At 53.0% G+C, this 21021-nt stretch overlaps 1 protein-coding gene across 1 annotated transcript; it reads right to left on the reverse strand.

Annotated features, from left to right (window-relative positions):
- Nucleotides 1–5911: 5911 nt before the first annotated feature.
- ELAC2 (elaC ribonuclease Z 2) lies at nt 5912–20338 on the reverse strand. Its single transcript, XM_086623860.1, has 24 exons — nt 20082–20338; nt 19943–19993; nt 19708–19778; nt 19135–19199; nt 18427–18484; nt 17832–17900; nt 17185–17340; nt 16631–16689; nt 15365–15423; nt 15210–15282; nt 14090–14202; nt 13344–13442; nt 12992–13130; nt 12828–12913; nt 11660–11769; nt 10772–10868; nt 10209–10347; nt 9574–9612; nt 9295–9404; nt 8727–8826; nt 8526–8646; nt 8249–8327; nt 7310–7454; nt 5912–6632 (listed from the first exon to the last, which is right to left on the reverse strand). Exons 1-24 carry the CDS (start codon nt 20336–20338, stop codon nt 6390–6392), a joined length of 2538 nt encoding a protein of 845 aa, XP_086479986.1. The 3' UTR covers nt 5912–6389.
- Between the last annotated feature and the right edge of the window lie 683 nt (nt 20339–21021).

Below are 21021 nucleotides of genomic sequence, written 5' to 3' on the forward strand. Positions count from 1 at the left end.
TTGGAGAAGAATGGCTGGAAAACTGCCTAGTGGAAAAGGACCTGGGGATGTTGGTCAACAGCCAGCTGAATATGAGTCAGCAGTGTGCCAGGGTGGCCAAGGCGGCCAATAGCATCCTGGCTTGTATCAGAAACAGCATGGCCAGCAGGACCAGAACAGAGATTGTCCCCTGTACTCGGCACTGGTGAGGTCACACTGTGAATACTGTGTTCAGCTTTGGGCCCCTCACTACAAGACAGACACTGAGGTGCTGGAGCATGTCCAGAGAAGGGCAACGAAGCTGGTGAAGGGTCTGGAGCACAAGCGTTATGAGGAGCAGCTGAGGGAACTGGGGTTGTTCAGCCTGGAGAAAAGGAGGCTGAGGGGAGACCTTCTCACTCCCTACAACTGCCTGAAAGGAGGTTGTAGCGAGGTGGGGGTCAGGCTCTTCTCCCAAGTAACAAGTGACAGGACAAGAGCAAATGGCCTCAAGTTTTGCCAAAGGAAGTTTAGATTGGATATTAGGAAAAGTTTCTTCACTGAAAGGGTTGTCAAGCCTTGGAAGAGGCTGCCCAGGGAAGTGATTGTGTTGTCATTCCTGGAGGTATTTAAAAGACGTGTAGATGTGGTGCTCAGGAACATGGTTTAGTGATGGACTGGGCAGTGTTAGATTAACAGCTGGACTCAATCTTAAGGGTCTTTTCCAACCTAAATGATTCTGTCATTCTATTCTATGGTTCTAACTAGTCAGAAAGTCTGGGGTGGCTTTCCTGGGGATTGTCCCTCAAGGACTGTAAGTGAACTTCAGAATCATGACAGCTACCGAGAAGGTCTAACTATGAATGGAGAAAATCAAAACTATCAAAGTAATTCATTTAGTTCTTGAAGAGAAACACAAGGAAATGCAGTGGGTGTGTGCAAAGCCATCCTACTTCTCCACGAGGTCAGATGCATCAGGTTCCAAATCTGGCCCCCTCGAGGACCAGAACAGCTCAGGAGCTGGTAGGAAGTTGTAGGTGTTTTTTCCTTTGCATGTACCTTCACATGATAAATTTGATTTTAAAGGGAGGCAGAATAGTCCAGACCAAGCAGGCAGCATGAATCACTAACAAGCAACTCATTTAACTTTGAAACAGTGCGTTTTGGGAGCATGCTTTGGCAGACAGAAGCCAGAAAAAGAGAGAATCCTGCCTTCAAATTCAGTGGCATCAGGAAAACTGGAGAGGTTTTGCCCACAGGGTTTGTTTTTTTTCCCCTCATCGACCCGAGCAGTTCATTGCTTCTCTGCATGCCCACACACCTTTGCACTTTGAGCTTTTCCTGCCTGTACTGTTGCACAGTTCCCAAAGACAAGAGCCCACAAACTAGAGAGCAGGTGGAGCAAAATATACTCTTCTTGGCAGTCTGGATGAGCAGCAGACAAGAGGGAGCAAGAAGAGTCCTCATGATTGGGAGAAGGATCCCCAGAAGACACAGAACATGCATCAGCAGGAGAAAACCCAGTGGAGAGCAAGTGGTGGTACTCACGATTTCTCTTTTTCCAGATCAATGTATTCGATTCCCTCCGAGCCAGGTGGAAGAGGCAGCAAGGTCTTGCCCTTTACTTGGCCAACAACCCTGAAAACCGTACTTTTTAGGCTGTGGACATGACGCATAATGTCTTGTGACACCACTTGTGGCCAGCCCTGATGGTTCTTCTGGTTCGTCAGAATGGGCACAATCACCTATAGCAGGAGTCAGGAGAGAGCAACGGAGAAAAAAGTGCTACAGGAGACGGAGAGGCCACCAGGCTCCAAGGTCCTTGCTTGGCCAGGCCTGGAGACCCGTATTTATTACTGTCTCACCCAGTTCCCTGCCTGCGTGAAACAAGGGCAGATGATGAATGGGCCTCTCCACAAGCCCACCTTGTGTTCTAGTACACCGTGGGCTCTTGTCACCTTACCCTCACAACACCTCCTGGTGCTTGCTCCCCATTTCGCCGCCAGCGGGCAGGGAGGCAGGCAGGGCCGTGGGCTTTAGGCAGCCTTTGAAGGCTAGCAGGGCCAGACACAACCCCCAGGCTGCCCCTTGACAGCAACCCCCAGCGTGCTGAAAGGGAAGGTCTTCTGGTACCCCTGGGATCTACTGTTGGTGAGGGTCACGCAGGTCCCCATCCTGACTGTACTGCAGATCTCGAGCACAGCCAGTTTCTAGGTTATTTCCCAAAGTTGCAGCCCATCAAATACAATTTTTACCTTTACCAGTGAAAGTTCCCAGGGTTTGTATCGACCTGACAGCATGAGGCCTCCCAGCTGGGCTGGGCTCGCCTGGACCTGACCTGCTTTTGGCTCGTGCGAGCTGTGAGAGCAGCACAGCATCTGTCACCTACCCAGGGCTGGCTCCACTCTGGCACCAGCCTTTGGCAACAGCCTGGCAAGGCCAGGTTGTCCCTGGTGACAAACAACAGCCCGTTGTGCTTCAGGGCCCAGGGGAGTCTAAAGGTATAAAAATAGCTACAAACGGGCACAAAACTGAAAATGAATAAAGCAGCCCAGCACCACCACCCGTCCCACGATGCTGAAGATTCTTTGTAACCATGACTGGCATCGTAGACCTGAGGAAGACCAGCACCAGGGAGCCATGGGAAGGGGGAGCAGAATCCCAGGGAGCACAGGCAGACACTGCCCAGTTCACCTGCCACAGTTCTAGCTACATTAACAGCAAGATTTGTCTCTTTTACTTAAATCCCATGGGCTGCTAAGACCAGTAGTAGCGGAGGCGCGTTCCCTTCAGGCATCGCAAGAGTTAAGTGCGACAAGCAGACGAGGTCACCCCAGCTGTGATCCGCAGCTCCTCACTGAATAAAGACACAGTTTTGGTGTGTCGATTCCCGATGTCCTAAATGACCCGCAGAAAGTTTGACAGGAACTATTTCCTTCACTGGACAAATTCTTCCAAGACTGCCCTGGGAACCTCTGATAAAAGACTCTGCAGGAAGTGCTGGTGCAGTGGGCAGAGCAACGCGCATCCCCAGCCTCAGGAAATTCAAGATGTCACCCTGTCCTCCTGACCCAGCACCACCACTCTGTTTTCCTTGAAGTGAAGGAAGGTGGAGCCGAGCCCAGGCATGAGCTGCTCCGGGTGGAAACACCGCATCCATCTGCAAGCACACCGGCAGGATGCACAACCCCAATGCTGATGGCAGCCAGAAAACAGCATCTAACAGCACCTGCTGAAGTGTTCCCACCCCAAAGGCTCTCTGTAGCAGATGGTGTTTACAATGCCCATCATGTGCTACCTGCCAGCGTTTACAAGCAAAGCCACAACGCGAATCTGCTGCTTGTGCAGACTTACCAACACCACGGGGCTCATCAAACACCTCAGCCCAAAAGCTCCCAGTGTACATGATGTGTTATCCCACAAAACCAAGATAAGCAGCCCGCTCTTGAGAATCCATCTATTGGTCACCACCTTGCTATACCAACAGCATCACCAGAGCTTCTCAAATCGAGCAGCTCCTCTGCTTTCCCATTACAGCCTCGCTGCTGAGGCTTATCCAGGTCCATCAAGACAACGTTGTCTGGTTCAGGATACTGACACAGGGAAGGGAGAGCACTCGAACCTCTTGAAGATTCCTTTGGAGGAACATCAGCCCATCTGAGGTAACCAGGCACCGAACTACAGGAGGCTCCTTCTGAACATCAGGAAGCACTTTTCCACTGTGAAGGTGTCTGAGCACTGGCACAGGTTGCTCAGGGAGGCTGTGGAATCTCCAGCCCTAGAGATACTCAAAAGCCATCTAGACACGGTCCTGGGCAACTGGCTCTGAGTGGCCCTGCTTGAGAAGAAGCTTGGACCAGGCAACCTTGAGACATCCCTTCCTTCACCTACCACTCTGTGATTCCGTAACACGGATCAGTCCCAGGAGGACACCACCCTTAGCCAGGCCCAGAGCTGACGTGCATCAGGGTTTAGGAGGTTTAAACGAACGGGCCAGGAGGTGCTGCGAAGGGCAGAGTTAAGGGCACGAGCCCACCAGCAGAGACACAGGGAGGCCAAGGAGCGGGTTTGAACTGGGGACATCCTCCCACTGCCATGTGCGAGCGGCAGCGCCCGGTCTTGGCGCTCAGCCCGGGGGTCCCGGCCGGTGCCAGGGCTCCCGCGGTACCGAGCACCCGGGGCCACCAGCTGCGGGGCCGCCCGGGCCTTACCTCCTCCACGAGCGCGGCGAAGTGCCGCAGGGCATCGGCGGGCAGGTCCCCGCAGAGCAGCTCCCCGGGGCCGGGCGGCCGGAGGAAGAAGAGCGCCTTGGGGCGGGCGGCGGCGGGCGGCGGCGGCGGCCCCAGCTCCAGCTCCCCGGCGGCCCCGCGCCACGCCAGCAGCACCGGCCCCGCCGCCCCCGCCAGGAAGTCCCGCAGCAGCGGCCCCGCCGCCCCGCGCCCCGCCGGCACCCCCAGCGCCCGCGCCGCGCACCGCGCCAGCCGCCCGCCGCCGGGCTCCGGCTCCGACACCGCCATCGCCTCCTCCTCCTCCTCCTCCATCGGGCCCGCACCGGCCGTGTTTGCGGGGAGGAGCCGCCGTTGCCCGGGGGACGCGGAGGAGCCGCCCCCAGCTCGCAGCGTCCCCGGACGGGGATTTCACGGCGGCTCCCCGCCCCCCCGCAGCCCGGTTTTTCCTTGCACCGGCACAGCTCAGGATGCCCAGAAGCGATTCCCCCCCCCCGCGGCTCACTCAGCCGGGCACAGGCCCGGGTCGTCTTCCCACGCTGGGCACAGGCAGGTCCCTTTCACCACCCCTATCGCGTTGCTCCGCTCCACCGTACCCACATCACCCACCTGGAGCTGCAGCTGGCATGCCCCAGTCTGCTGGCACTGTTGTGTTGATGTTTTAGTGGTACCTTTGGGAGAAGCGGCTCGTTATTCCCTAAATAACGGATCCTGCTTTGGCTCCACAAAAAGCACAGGGATGCCGAGCAGTCCCGGGGCTGCCTGGCTTAGCGCAGCAGTAACCATGCCCACCCCCTGGGCACCCCAACGCGGCCCTGTTCACACCTGCACAACAACAAGTACTTGCTCGGCCTTTCCCCAGCCCTCTGCTATCCCAAAAAGCCGAACGAACCTTCTCTGTAGGACCCGGCTGTGCCAGTTGCCCCGTTTCCTCCTTAGACAGACGTAACATCAAAGCACAGCTAACTGACAAAAGATGCCTTGCTGCCAGCTTGTGTCTTCATTTCCCACCACCTCAAAACAGTCTTAAATCTCCAATCCGCACCGGTATCATGTGCTGAGCAGCACCTGGGGAACCAGCACCTTTGAGTTGCCCCTGAAAACGAGCTCCCGAATTCCAACAGGCCAAAGCTCCCCCTCCTCCTTACCAACACGTGCAGTTACTGCACTGCCAAGGGAAGCAGCAAAGCTGACCTCAAAGCCTCGAAAACTCCTCTTAACCACAGACCTGCCTCACGTCAGCCTGCTTGGCCAGCTTTCCTGTCCCCTGCATCCAGGATGGGGACCTGCTCGAGGAAACTCTCAGTTGCCAGTTCAGGAGCCATTCAAAAGCCACCCCCAGTTGCTCCCAGCTTGTACTGACTGAAGTGAAGCTCCTGGCTGTGGGGGAGCAGATGCAGACATGATTTTGCTGGCGTGAAACACAACCAGAACAGGCACGAAGCTCCAGCATCAGGGTGAGATCTTGGTCTTCACACCAGTGCTGAGATGCAGAAACAGCCAACTGAGGTCGTTCTCTGTGGAAATTCAGGTATTTGTTTTCCCTCATTAAGTCCTCATTAGCAATCTAGACAAAACACAGCCTCCGGGAAGATGTTGTTTACTCAGGTTCTAAATAAAAGTTTTGGAAAACTGACCTTACGAAAAAAATAGCAGCTGAGAAAATCAAAATAAAAGGGGAACACGGCAGCATTCGCATTCCTATATTAACCTAAAAATGAATTGGGTCCTATTTTATTGTGAAATTTCCTCCTCTGATCTAGGATCTGTTACCCAGTCACATTCCTCCAAACCCAGAGACCTGCCCGCCTTCTTCTGGCAAATCCATGGCCCCTCCAGGGCTTCCCAAACCTGATCCCTTGCAAGGGTCACAGCTGCTGCCGTTGCACTGTGGAGAGCTAGCACAAACCAAGCGTTAAAAGAGTTCAGAGAGCTTTTGGCTACGAGAAAAATGACACATGGACTGGAAAGACCCAGGACAGGAACTGTATGGGCAGATACTGTCGCCACGAGGACTCGTGCTGCTGACGGCACGCTTGGCAGCTTCAGCCCACGGAGATCCAGGGATGACCAAGCACACCCAGACGCTGAGGCCAGCCCCCTCTTGCACGGTGCCCGCGGGCAGCCCCCTGCGCTGTGCGCTCCCGAGGCCCGCGGAGAGCAAGGCACCTCCCGCAGAACCGAGCGTCCTCAGCCTCCTTTCTCTCAGTTCACAGTTTTAAGCTTCTTGTTTGACAGCTCCTGATGGTTCTTGGCTTGTTTCCGTTTCTGGCTTGGGGCTTCCTTGTTCTCCCCACCAGCCAGTTTGTCCAAGACTAAAGCAGTCTCCTTCAGGAGCCGCATCTCCCGTTTTTCCTTCCGCTCCTCCATTTCTACTATGTCATCCGCAAACAAAGCCTTTAGAGGTGGGATCAGCTTTGGGATGGTCAGAAAGTCACCAAAACGTACCTGAAACAGACACAGGAACACCTGCATTAGAATTGCTTTTTGTTTTCCTTCCTCTCCCCGTCTTTTGCCCATTCAGATGGCAGGGCACCGCGGCTTCCTCTGTGCAGCACCCAGCACAGAGGAGCCCTGACCTCGCTGACCATTTTCAGCTGCATTGACACAGCAGGTCATCTTTTTCAACCCCACAGATCCCATATGCCAAGTTATTTACATTTTCTGTACATTTACAAAAAACCATGTGGACACTGTGCAAGTTCTGACTGATGAATCAGCTATTCTCACTGCTATGACTGCGTTCCATCCCTTGGCAGCAGCTTTTGGCTCCTGGATGTCTTGTGCAGCACACCAATTGAGAAGGGAGTGGGAATGGAAGCAAAATTAGGTCCTCAGTTGGGAGTAGCGTGCACAGAATACCAGTACCAAGCACGTACACAGTTTGTTAAGAGTGGACTTCTGTTCTCAAGAGCCATCAGCATCTGTCTCACTCTGTGCCACACATTCTCCCCACGTTAGTGATGTCTGCTGCCAGGAGTAAAAGGAGATGTTTCTGGGAAGATTACTCTTCAGAAGGAGATAGTGTATCAATACATCACGAGTGGACAATTTAATTCATGAGCAGCCATCCCAGAGTAACACTGAAACTGTTCCCACAGCCTAGATGACAGCTCCCGACTTACCCTCATATGATCAAATGCAATTCCAACCTTCTCGCTGAAGTCTTCACTGAAGAGCGGGATCTTGGCATACCTCTGACTGAAGTGATTGAGCATGATGAACTCTGCATTCATCTTCATCCCAGTCTGAATGGCCTGGGAGGTTGTGCTGCAAAAGGAGCAGAAACACGGCACCACGTACCTTGGTCACACACAGGCTGGCCAGCGCTGCCACGCCGACGGGGCAGGGCAGGCTGCTGTGCCCCTAAGGTCCCACCACACCAACAGCCAACACTAGGTACTGTCTCACACTTGCTGGTCACAAGGTGTCCCTGCTCTTTGCAGGCACACCCAGGCACCTCTTCCTCTGGCAACCTGCACTGGTGGCAAGTCTCTCAACTTCCCAACGACTCCGAGTGCAGGAAAGCAGCTGGGAGTACTTGGAGCTCTATAGTTAAGAGCTCCACAAACTGGGGGCAGGGGCTTATTCCAATACTTGTCCCAGGGACGCCAGGAAGTCCAGCTCTCTTGCACTGGAACTCACATGTAATTCCAAGAAGCTGCTCTCAGGTCTCCTCACTTTTGCTGGGCGCAGCACTCGGTATCACTGGCTGCTGCGCTCAGTTTGAATTGTGCAACTGGCACAGGGGCTGTAATGACTCTTCTACCTCCTGAGCTTAGTCCTGAAACGTAACCAAGCAGAGCAGCTTTCCTTTGGGCTAGTTTATTCTTAGAGTTACTACTGTCCACTTAAAAAGCTGTCCACGTCTCTCTTCAGGGATGTTCAGAGGAGCTGCGAGGTACAGAGCTGGTGCCATGAGCAACACACCATTTTTAGCGCTGAAGAGTTCTACACACACCAGAAACATCTACATGACTTGGGTCCTTCACCACCAGCTCCAGGGACAAAGCCCAGCTCCACATCTTCACCTCCCTTATAGCAACAGGCAGAACACACCCCACCTGTGTGTCTTCTCTATTGCTTCTTTCTCCATGCCATCTTCCAGCGTTGCTTCATGGATCAGCAGGGTGGCATTCTTCCCTGTGCAAATAATCATATAGCCGACCTTTAGTTGGATACAGACTGGTCCAACTGCTTACACGAACTCTCACTTCCCCCCCTCAGACCCTCATGGTGTCACAGGCATAGCACCCAGGGTCTGGGCTGCCTGCTTTGGATACTAACAGTTTGAGACCTTTCTCCAAGGGATTCTTCAAGCAGAGGGTTTTTGTCACCTACCCATTTGTACTAAGGCCATGCAGGGCATTGTGTCACCAGAATAGACTACTTTCCAGCCAGATTTGTGGATCACTGAACATGCAAAAGCATTTTTACAGTGCTGGACTTCACAAGTCTGAAACTGAAGAAGGATAGAAGTGTTAGACCTCAGGTCCCCTCTTGCCCCTCACAGCAACTGACCGTGCCAGCTCGTGAGCTTACCTCAGCCAAGTCGTAGCTCTCCAAGAGAGAACTGACAAACCGTTTGGCTTTAGGTCTGATGTTCTCACAGCCTTTCACAAGGGACTGGGAAGTAATCATTCTGTGAGGAAGGGGAGAAGAGAGAACTAAGGACAGGTACAAAGTAAAACCTGATCTCATCTTTAAGCAGCCTATTTCTCCTATTTCCCCTTTCAGTTCAGTGCCTTACAAGCAAGACATTTTTGTGCATCCATCTGTTTTTCTCCTTGCTTTCAGTATCCAGTGCTCCAGTAACTCATCCAACCACTTCTTCCCCACTGTCAAATACTCTCTCTTCCAGGAATCATTTTCCACTTGCCCAACTCCCCTTTCCTAACGAAAAGGAAAGCCTGCATGTAAGCCTCTATTAAGAGGCACAACTGAGTAACAAACCCTATCCTCCCCTTTGCAAACTGCACAACCTAATTCTACAAACGGGAAGGAGTTAGTGTCACCTTCAACAAAGGGATGAGGGGAATGGATGACAGTAGTTTGCCTTGAATAAGGATCCAGGAAGGATGTTTCTCCACATACCACACAGAACACTCACTTGATGTCTCCAAGAATCTCTTCACAGTGGTTGTGGTACTCGTGTAGCCAAGGCATGATCTGTTCAGGTGCTACCAGAAACAGAGGGCTGAAAGCCTGACCAAGGGCTGCCTGGAAAACCAAAGGCAGGGGGAAAAAAAAGATAAATCAGTACTAGGTATACACCAATTCAGGGAAAAGAAATACCTAGGGAAATAACAGTGCTTTTCCACTACTCAGAAGTTCCCCTCCCCTCACTCCAAGGCAAGTTCAGGAGCAGCGAAACAACAGTACTACTTACAAAAGCTCTCCGCCTCTCCATCAGGATGTTCAACAGCCCCTGCAAAGGGAAAAAACAAGACAGCCAGCTGTAGTCAGAGACATCTGGGGCATAAGCAGCAACCGTACTACCACAGCTCAGCAAGCTGCAGTTTTTGGAACACCTATAGTCAGAAACACATTACTGCTTTTCTAATAACTGCATCTTGCTGAGCTGCTGCAACACTGTCACTGCTTATGCCCCCAAGCTGGTGGCCAGCAGCCCACAACACAAGCCCCTCAAGCCCTTCTCAGTGCAAGAAGTCTCTACCCAACATCTCAGACCCAGTGTGGTTTCCAGACACAAGACAGCAGACCAGCAAAGAGCCTGTCCTGATCAGGCCCAATCTAGAATAGACCAACTGGTCTTGCTGTGACTATTTATTGCACTGAAGGAAGCTGGGTTGGACATTGCTAAAAAATTACAACTCTGGATGATCCCAGCAAGTCTACAGAGACCCCTAACAGGAAGGGAGAGGGGATTAAAAACACAGACAGTGCCTGGGGAATGCGGAGGGGAAGTGCAGCCCACATTCATCATGTGCAGCTGCATCTGAATCCCAAACACCAGAGCACGCCTGCACAGAACCCCTCCTCCTCCCAACACACTCAACCTACCGAATGATGATCAGTGTGCATGTGAGACACAAACACAGCTGCTATGTTACACAGCACTTGGTCAACTTGCTCTCCATAGTGGCGACAGAGCTGTCCAAACGTTCCTTCCCCACAGTCCAAGAGCAGGGATCGGGTAGAGCTGGCAAGACAAGAGACAAAGACATTTAGCAGCCACTGTATGAGCTCTGACCAGGGCCCATTCAGGGAGGGGGATCTTTTGGGTTGGATGGCAGAGAGCTCCCAGTGCTCTACACATCTAAATGCTACTCCAGTCCTGCTAGCCAAGGCTTGTGTCTGCACAGCTCATTCTGGTCCTGTGATGATGCTGAACACACCCCTGGGCAGATGGTAAAATGAATGAAGACATTGAATGTCTGGCTTTACAGGTGGCTCTCAAGTCTTCCCCACCCACAGAGAGACAGGTGCCTGAAACTGAAGTCCTACAGACTCCACAGGAGGGGCACTCTCCCCGTGGCATCGACACACGGGTCAAAACAGCCCTTGGGCAGCATACTCTGAGACACTGAGCCTCTCCAGGCAGAGTGCATGGCATTGGGAGTTACCTGGTGTTTACCAGTGTGGAACTGACATTTCGGATTTTCATTGGAATTGCAGATCCTGTTCCCAAGAACACAATTTCAGGATAATTACCCACATTTCCTGGAGAAAGCAAACAACAAAGATTTGCAAGTAAACGTTATCCACATACTGCCCAGTCAGAGACCATTCAGTTTAACGGCCTGGTAACTCTAGAGTCTACACGTCCACCACAGTCATTTTTGCCTCCCTCAGCCTCTGGCTTTCCTGCAGCAGCAAGGTTTACAAGGGAATACAGAACAAGCACCACCAAGAAAACAGCACAATGCTTAACTGCATGTCCAAAGGCAGGCAAACAAGGACTCTGCTCATTGCCCGTGACAGCATGGCAGTTCAGGAGGGACCTGACTCCTGTTGAACAGTGCCCTGACTCTCCCCAGAAGCAGGTCCCAAACAGTGAGCAAGAGGTGCTGTGTAGTACCAGGACAGCCTCACTGCCAAGAGGACAACTGAAAGCCAGAGGAGAGTGCCCCACAGGGAGCTGGTTCTAGAGCAAGACTTCTCCCAGACATAGCAACTCGTGCTGTGGCTGCTATGACAGCATTCAACACCAGCAGAGCTCTGGCCAATTCAGAGAAACAACACACAGGTGCTTTGTCTCCAATTGCCCCCAACAGCACCCAATCCTCAAACCCAGAAGCTTTAGAAAACCAGAAGCACAAGACTGCGTTAACCCACCTGAAACAAGCTGACTCAGTTTGCAGTAAGCCAGCACAGCTCCAGCAGGAATTCAGAACACCTCTGAGGCAGCAGGAAAACTGCATGTTCACAACTCGTCTGCGCTCTGAATCAGTGGCTCACCGAGACCTCCTACTTCCCATCACACTGATCCAAGACAAGTTGTTGATCCTTACCCGGTAGAGCAGACAGGCTCTCTTTGCACTCCTTCACACGAGTCTGGAAGTCAGGGAGATCCAAGGCTTCACTTACAAATGCATCATGATCACAGACAGTCACAGCATCTCTAAAAGAACAGGTCACATATCAGGACGGGGCAGGGTAGGAACAGAAAAGACAGCACTTTCCAGAGGAAAGTCCCAAATTACTATGCCAAAACACCCTTACAACAAAGGGTGAAATGTTCTCTCCAAAGATCCATTTTGAGGGCTGGGGGAAGGTACATCCTCGAGCGTGGTATGCGCCAAAAAGGCCTGACTGGCCTGAGCCACACCAAAGAATAATCATTCCACCAAACTGGAGAAGCTCCTTGAAAAGCTCTGTGCTCCCCTGCGCTGCCCAGACCCAGAGAGTTGCCGGACACCAGAGGGCACTGCAAGGCAGCACGGAGACTCCTGCAAGAGGAACAGCCACCCAAAGGGGCTCCAGGCACCACTCAAAAGTCTAACACTCCCGTGTCCTGGTCCTGCATCAGAGCATGTGCCTTCAGACACCTTAAAAAGAGAAATGTGAACTCTTCTTGGCATCTGGGTCCTCCTATTCTGCCCAACTGAGCCAGAAATCTGAGCCATGGCAGCTGGTATCCCCTTGCATCATGTCCCCTGCCCTTAAGATCCTCATTGAGCAACTTCACCTACTTGCCCACAAAGCAAGCACCAGTGGAGAAGTCTGCAGCTGTTTAACCAGCTGGGGCTTTCAGCTCTGACACCATCTGAAGACCCAGAAAGCCTGGTAAGACTTCTACGGCACTCCTGGAAAAGTCTCTCCCTGCCACCATCTGCTCTGCCGCAGCCACGGCTGGGTGCACAGCATACGAGGCCAAAGCAAAAGACAGAGGAGCACATGAGGCTACGAGACCAAAGGACAGAAACAGTAGTTGTGACCACTGGCCAAGTGGTGTTTTCAGTGGTTCACTCGTCCGTCTCCTACACCTTGTCTGAGACTTTCAGGGACAGGGACACACTCCTGAAGACACAGCTGACAGCTTGGCAGCTACCCCAGCATGCCCACCAGTGAGCATCTGCACAAGGTGCCTACACACCGTGCTCCCTCAGCACGGACTCACACCGAACAGCTGCTTCAAGCCAACACCCAAAAACTGCTAAGTCAAAGGTTCCCACCGACCTCTGCCACTCCTGCTGGGGTCTGAAGTGGTACTTCAGGAGGCACTCTCCTCGTACAATGGGCACGCTACACACAGCCTCCTCTTCCTACAGGGAGAAGAGCGACAGTAAATGCATTCTTTGCTCAGGGGCATGAGGCACACAGGCAAGCTGGGCCTGGCCTACCTTGCTCTGGTAGGTGGTGAGCAAAGGGAAGATCTCTGGATGGATGAGGTTCAGCTGAGTTTGGATCTTGTAGCTACGTGGGTTGTGCACCGCGGAGGAGTTCTCATTGAGCACCAAGTGCTGAGTTCCAGGTCCAAATCTGTAAGGGGACAATAAAACGCACAACAGCTTCAGCTCCACATTAGAGCTGGGCATCTGTGCACACCTGAGTCATCAGCTAAAATCTCATCTGAGTTAGCAGAGCTCTGCTGGCACCCAACAGCCATTTCCACTCCGGGAAACGTATTTGCACCATAAGAACATGCTGCTGCCCAACAATGGCAAGAAACCAAGCAAGCAGAAGACACCATACCTTTCCAGCCATTGCTGGTAGCGGCTGTCTCGCAGCACTGACTCTGGAGTCATGTGAATAACCAGGGCCACCTGGTTCTCAGCAAGTCCTTCCTGGTACCTGGGGCACATTCAAATACAGAAAGAATACCCGAGCTTTCATCCTCCATCACCTTGGCATCCCCTCCCCACTCCTGTCTAGTGCTACCAGAGAGGTCCTCTCCTGAAGCAGACAGAACACAGACCTGAAGAGCACAGACCAGGAGCTCGAGGCTTCACACTGCGGTGGGCGCAAGGCTCCGTGACACTCAGGCCCACCATTTGTTGACACCTCCAATCTTCCACTCAGGGAAGTTCCTCTCCTCCAAGAGCAGTAACACCTGCAGAGCCTTTCAGAAGCCTAACATGCTTCTGCACAAGCCTACGGAAACATGACACGCAGTCCAGGCTTCCCAAGGCTGGGAAGCAGCAGTCTCTACATTGCTGCCCAGCAAGACACCAGCTTGTGTTTCCTTCTCTGGAGGCCCCTGAGGGAAGATGGGCTTGTCACAGCTCGAGAACTCCACGGGTCCTGCACAGGCCTGCCTTCCAGAGAAGGCTCAAAATGCACCACCAGTGTTTTCTCGCATCTCTAGCTCCTTAACAGTCCTAAAGAGCTCAGACATCAGCCACAGCAACAGGCACATCTAGCATAGAACAGTAACTTCTTTTGCCAAGCTCTGCACCGCTGTGTGCCCACAAGCACTCCAGCTCACCCAGACCCATTACCTTCGGAAGGTCTCGTTTTCACAGACGGCATCCACAAAGCCCTCGTGAGGACACTCCAGCACAATGAACACTGGGCCAGGATCAGTGGGAGTGCACAGTTCTTCGGGAAAGAGCTGCAGGCAGATACACAAAGACCACACCACAGTCAAGCCATACACACAGCCCTTCTTGCACCATCATGTCCGACTCTTCTGGCAGCTGTTCTGTCCGCCAGCCCCCAGCAGGCACCTCCAAGCAGGTTTTCCCAACGCTCAGCGAACCAGCCAGTGCAGTTCTTGCTCCCTGTCTGCTCTCATTACACAAGTTCACGTTCTGCTCCGCAGCAACAAATCCCAACCCTAGACTTAGAGCAAACCACAAGCTAATGTAAGGAAGGGAATTTTAGCAGCTCCTAGGTTTCCACAACAGATTCGGATGGTAGCAAAAGCATGCTTAAAAAAAGACTTTGTGATTCTTATGGCACACAAATACATCAATCCTATCCCCCAGGGTAAGAGCTTCACTTCCAGATCACCTGGGACAAGGCCAGAGCTGGCTCTGCCTCTCACTTCAGACTAGAGTCTGAGAGATTAAGACTCTGCACACAGAGACCACTGAAGTTCTTTTGGTCTAACGGGCGCAAGCAGAGTAAGGAGGGAGCGACAGCCACACAGACATTCAAACCCCAGATTTAAAACATGCAGGGATGAACTCCCCTCGTTCACTCCTAGACCTGAGTCAGCCTTGGAAAGGGGAGATGAAGCTCTGACAAATTACAGACATACAGCCATACTCACAAATCAGCTGATTTCAGAGTGTACTGCCCTAATCACAGCCCTGCAACAGCCTCAGACACACCTCCCCACAGGAGACACTTTCAGCAATAACTTGGGGCTGGAACCAGTCACCAACCAAAGCTCAAAAAGAACAAAACCCATGCCAACCTCTCAGCAGGGATGAGGGATCAGGCAGACAACCATCATCCACCCTTGCCTCAAGGAAGTGTGTTAAAAAAACCCGAAACGATATCCCAATGCCTACTGGTGGGCAAAATATTCTGCACAAAAAGACTGTCACCCCAAGAGCCCCGTGAAGAAGGGAGGATGACCAAGCCACAGCAGAAAGCACAGCTACATCTTACCTCTCTGCCTTCAAAGGTGACGCTCTCACCGTTTTTGAGAGCTGTAATTATGGGAAGAATGGCTGGAGTTCCCCTGAAAACAAGACCATGTTTAGCTTGCCAACATCAACATGCCCGGCGTTGCCCCATCCCCCAGGCTGGAATCTTGTACTCACACTGGCAGGCCCATCTCCTGTGCTTTAGCTGCTAAGAATTTTCCCTTCTTTGGGTGAATCTGAAAAGAGTTAAATAAAACACAATTATCAGCCAAAAAAAAAGGGCCAGGAAACACGATCCACGTACTTCCAGTTTAAGTGTTTCCCCTTAGGCCAAGGGATTTTTTTTTTCTTTTCAGTTCTACAGCCACTAGTCTAATTTACCCCCAAAAAGCTTTTACCAGACTTTCTGGTTTCCAAGATGACACTGCTGTTTCTTGCTCCCTTCTTTAGCCAGGTAAGCAGGACAAACTTCCCTACTGCATTAATCAAGAATGAAACCTGCACACTCTTAATTGGCTGCTCTACCAAGAACACTTCCAAAAAAAAGGTCTCCAGTTTTTACATGTTCCTACTCATATTACAATTACTCTGACATTTGGAGAATAGAATCACAAAATAATTTCAAAGTGCTGCTTGAAAAATCACAGAATGTCAGGGATTGGAAGGGACCTCAAGGGATCATCTAGTCCAATCCCCCTGCCGGAGCAGGACCACCTAGATCAGATCACACAGAACACGTCCAGGCAGGTCTGGAACATCTCCAGAGAAGGAGACTCCACAACCTCTCTGGGCAGCCTGTTCCAGTGTTCTGTTACCCTTACTGGGAAGAAGTTCTTCCTCATGTTGAAGCGGAACCTCCTATGTTCCAGCTTATATCCATTTCCCCTTGTCCCATCATTGGGTGCCACTGAGAAGAGCCTGGCTCCATCCTCATGACAGTCACCCTTCACATATTTGTAAACATTAATGAGGTCCCCCCTCAGTCTCCTCTTCTCCAAGCTAAAGAGACCCAGCTCCCTCAGCCTTTCCTCACAAGGGAGATGCTCCACTCCCTTCATCATCTTTGTGGCCCTGCGCTGGACTCTCTCCAGCAGTTCCTTGTCCTTCTTGAACTGAGGGGCCCAGAACTGGACACAATATTCCAGATGCAGCCTCACCAGGGCAATGCTATTTCCACTTAAACCTATTCAGCAAGATGAAAAGTCCTAATGCCGTTAGGAAGCATTTCTTTACACAGAGGGTGGTCAAACACTGGAACAGGCTTACTAGAGAGGTGGTCGATGCCCCAAGCCCATCGGCACTTCAGAGGTGTTTGGACAATGCCCTTAGTAACATGCTTCAACTTGTGGTCAGGCAGTTGGACTCGATGATCGCTGCAGGACCCTTCCAACTGAAATATTTATTCCATCCCACATTGATTTAGAGATCTGTGTTCAAGCTTACCTTACAAAGGAAAGCCATCACCAGATCAGGATGCCGGCTGGCACACTTCTGCTCGTCACCTGTCAAGCAAAGCAAAGCCACTCAGACTCACCACTATCACTTTTCTTGAAGCCAAAACGTGCCAATGTTTGAGAAAGCATTAACAGGAACAACGTCGTCCAGCCGACTCAGAGCCCAGTCACAAAGTGTTACAAGCACATGAGGCCAGACAGCCCACAATTTCAGCGCCAAGAAACCAAAATAAAGTTCCAGACTGAAAAATAATCAACCTCAACATTCAATCTTAATTAAATTACAAAGGCTGGAGCACCCACTCCAGCCAGGAGCAAACTGCTATGGGGACTATCCACATCCTGGATAGGAATAACATCCAATTTGTAGGCCTTATTAGTTCTGTACCAACTTTTACAGTACCAGAACTCATTCTGCTCCGTGGAATCTCTCAGCTGAGCTTCTCTACTACCCTCACTTCCAGAGAGCAAACAGCTCACAGGACAAATGCATGTCCTTAATTCAGCTTTATTTCATTAAAGTCAAAATTCCATTTCTTTCACCTGTTTTCTTTGGGCTTCCTTTTTTCTCTCCCTCCTCCAGGCTTTGCTGTGCAGCTCCTGGAGATCCAGGCCCTGTGTCCCCTTTAGGGCTACTTCCACCTTGGCTTGATGCTCCAGGACTATGAGGCAATGGACTTCCAACAGGCAGTGGTTTTCCTGTCCCAAATCCAATAAAATCAGACAAAGATAACTCAGTCAAAAAGTACAGATAAGAAAAGCATGAGTAGCATTCCCTCTTCCATGAGTCATGTTTAAACTGCACCAGCACACAGAGCTCTTCCCCAAGTCTGACTTGCACCTGCACACTTTAGCCACTAATTTCAGAAGCCATCACTCATCCAAACCCTTCAGATTCTCTCGAAACTGCTGACTCTGTCAAAGCGATGCCCGTACTCTAAGTACCACAGTTCCCAGCTGGCCAAGAAAGATGAATCCAGTGATGGATTATTTTATACACACACCCCTAAGGGAACAAACCAATGCCCTTGGCTCAGCACGTTTTGTTTCTTTGAGGAGATTCTTCTCCTGAGAAAAACATGCAAATTAACAACCTCTCCTTACTCAGGCTTGCAAACAGAAGCTGCTCCTTTAACCACCCGGAGCACGATTAGTGAACAAGTGCTTCTCCTTTCCGACCGCCTGCTCACCTGTAAGAGGTACTTGGTGAACTGTCATCGTCTCGTCCTTATACTCGGGCTCTGTGTGCAACTGCACAGCTGAAAAGAGATCAGACACCGACATTAACACGTTCACCAGGGGAGATTCATGTTCGACGGGAAGTTAAAATCAGTAAAACGTCTTTTTCCTTTCTGAAACAAAACTTGCTGAATGTCCCCCTTGCCTTCCTCTGCCCGACTGCAACGATCAATGAGTAATTAAGCTCTCGAAAGCCCACTGTTCCCAAAAAATAGTCCATGACATCACAGAAAGCAAGTTCACTGGCAGCCTCTGGAAGCAAATTGCCCTCACAGTGCTTCGAAACAGAGTGGCATCTACTGGTCAAGACAGACTGGCAGCTGCGTGCCAGAAACAGAGCTGGAAACACTGTATTTCTTCCAGGCAGTTCTTGGGACGGCTTTTACCATTGTATCAGAGCAAAACAAATGCTTAAAGCTTTCTTTGAGGGGCTCTAAACCAGAGGCATTTATTCTCAAGTTGTCACTATTCCACGCAACTTTGTCTACAGCTGAAACATAAAAGAAGTTATAAGTTCCTATCAGCTGCACACACTGACCCACCTACCTAAATCCATCCTTTTCAGGGGTCCGGGGAAGAGTCGGATCGCTTTCAGGTAGTTTTGCTGCAAAAGAGAGAGTGTATGAGTGGTCAGGCCCAAGCAGTGCAACCACAGGCACCGCCTTCAGGAGTTAGTTCCAGGGAAGTCAAAGGCTCAGTGCCCAGCCAGACAAAAACCGGGCACAACACAGCTCGTCAGAAAGCACTGGGCAGACGTCCCACCTCCAGCGGGCACTACTCATTTAGAAAGAGAAAGTAAAATAAAGAACCATTCTGTCCATGCCTTCCATCAACACAATCAGTCAGCAGATATTGCAAGGAAATAAAGCAAGGCTGAGGATTGGAAGTTTTCAGCCTAGACATGGCATTAGGCTGGCAAGGATCACATTAAGAAAAGGATCAGGGACCAAGTTTCTATCAAAAGAAAACGAGGAGGGAGCAGCCAGGAGAACAAAGACCGCCCTTTTCCCACAGCATGACTGAGCAGAATATTGGCTGACAAGAGCAGAAGTCTGAAGCTGTCTTGTGTGTAACTGAAGAGATTTGCTTTCTAAAGCCAGTCCTTCCGGCAGAACCTTCGGGCTGGCACTAACTCAGACCAGCATTTTCCACCTGTATGATGAGTCACCCCTTTGATCCGAGCTTCCCCAATTCCAAGGGAAGTTTTAACGCTTGGAAGGTTCGCTAGCCTTTCTGCAAGCTTCCCCCACTTACCAGCTTTGGTGGCCCCAGGAAAACACATCTTTGAAGCCCTACAGCTTTCAATGTGAGAATCATACCTAAAAGAAAGCAGAGAAACAGCTTTGTCACAGCCCCACTAATGGCTGGGGAATCATGCAAGATCCAGGAGTGCTTTCCATGAAGGCCAGCACTGAACTTGGATCCAAACTGGATTTTGCCTCAGCTCTATGGCAGTTTCAACAAATCACTCATCTCCACCATGAAAAATAAAATAATCTACGATTTGGAACGAGTTACCTGAACAGATTGTTAATCTCCTCCTTTCTTGAAAGTTTCCAGAATTTTAACGGAAGAGATCCCAAGTGGTATGTTCTAATCTCACCCCACTTTGAGGAGGGGGAGGGGGGTCCCTTTGAGCTCGGATTAGTCTGACCCACCAGCAGCTCCCCGCTGGCAACACACCCCCGGCAAGGCCTTCTGCTCCAGCAGGTTCCAGGAGGACAAAGCCCCGCACACCGGGGAGGCAGCACCTCTTCCACCGCAGAGCCCCCCCGAGCCCCCCATCACCAGACCCGCACCGGGCCACCCCCGGGGCACCCCACTCACCCGGCAGCCCGCCGACGTTGGCCCAGGCCACCCGGCTGAGGAAGATGCTGTCCAGGTGGGAGATCTTCAGCCTGAGGGGCGAGATGGGGGGCGGGCGGGAGTGAGCGGGGCCTGACGTGGCCCCGAGGGGACCCGGGGCGGCCCCACGGGGAACCGGGAAGACCCCGAAGGGACCTGGGGCGGCCCCACGGGGAACCAGGAAGACCCCGAAGGGACCCGGGGCGGCCCCCCCTACCTGTGCTCCTGCATGGCGCGCTGCGTGCCCTCGCCGCAGTTGAAGAGGTACCTGAGGGGAACGGGGGGTCAGGGCGGGCCCGGACGGCGCGCCCCGGGGCCCGGCTCGGGCGCGGCGCCCCCGCGGGCCCCGCACTCACCGGTTGAACTCGGAGAAGACATAGATGGCGGCGCCCGCGTCGCGGCTCCCGGCGGCCACCACCTGCACGTAGACCGTGTTGGGCCCGGCCAGGCCCGTGCCCGCGCTCCGCCGCCGCTCGCGCGCCCACACGTGCCGGGGCACGTCCTTGGGCCGCCGCGCCGCCGCGCAGCCCTCGGCCATGGCCCGCGCCGCCGCGCGCCGCCGCCGCCGCGCGAGGCCGAGCACCGGCGACAGCGCCCGCGCCAGCGCCCACATCCGCGCGCGTGCCCCGTGCCCCCCACCCCTGCCGCCGCTGTCGCCAATAGCCGCGCAGCGGCTTCGGCGGCGCCCCTCGCCACGTGATGCGGGCGGACCAATGAGAAGCGAGAAGCCGCTGCGGCCGGCCCTCCCCGGAGGCGCCGCGCTCCGGCCCAGCGCGGCCACCGTCCGCTGTCACGTGACGGCGCCGAGCCAATCGAAGCTTCCCTGGAGGGGGCGGCGCTCCGCGGCGCCGCGCGGTTGCTTAGCAACCGGCGCCGCCCGCCTCGCCGCGCTGCGGCGGCCCCGGGGCCGTGTGGGTCCGGCCTGAGCGCGCCGCGGCTCCCGGGGCCTCGCTGGAACTCAGCCGGGCCCTGCGGGGGCTGGGCCAGGCGGGCGGGCCGCGGGAGAGGGCACCCGGTGCGGCCTGGCGGAGCCCCGTGGCTTCGTAGAGGAGGCGGCGGCCACCGGGGTGCCCGAGCCCGGCCCGTCACGGCGCGTCAGGAGGGGGCGAAGCAGCAAGTTAAAACGCGGGAGGTGCCAGCCGGGGGAAGGGAGAGCCGCTCCCCTTTGAGGCGCTGTCAGGGACCGGCAGGGCGACGCGGTACCTCTCCCGGAGGCTCAGCACCGTGCTGGGTAACGCCCCGAGGGCCCCGTGTGACCCCGGAGCTGACCCAGCTTTGAGCAGCAGGACGGGCCTC

This window comes from Tauraco erythrolophus, chromosome 20 (genome assembly GCF_009769465.1).
Source record: "Tauraco erythrolophus isolate bTauEry1 chromosome 20, bTauEry1.pri, whole genome shotgun sequence".
NCBI lineage: Eukaryota > Metazoa > Chordata > Aves > Musophagiformes > Musophagidae > Tauraco > Tauraco erythrolophus.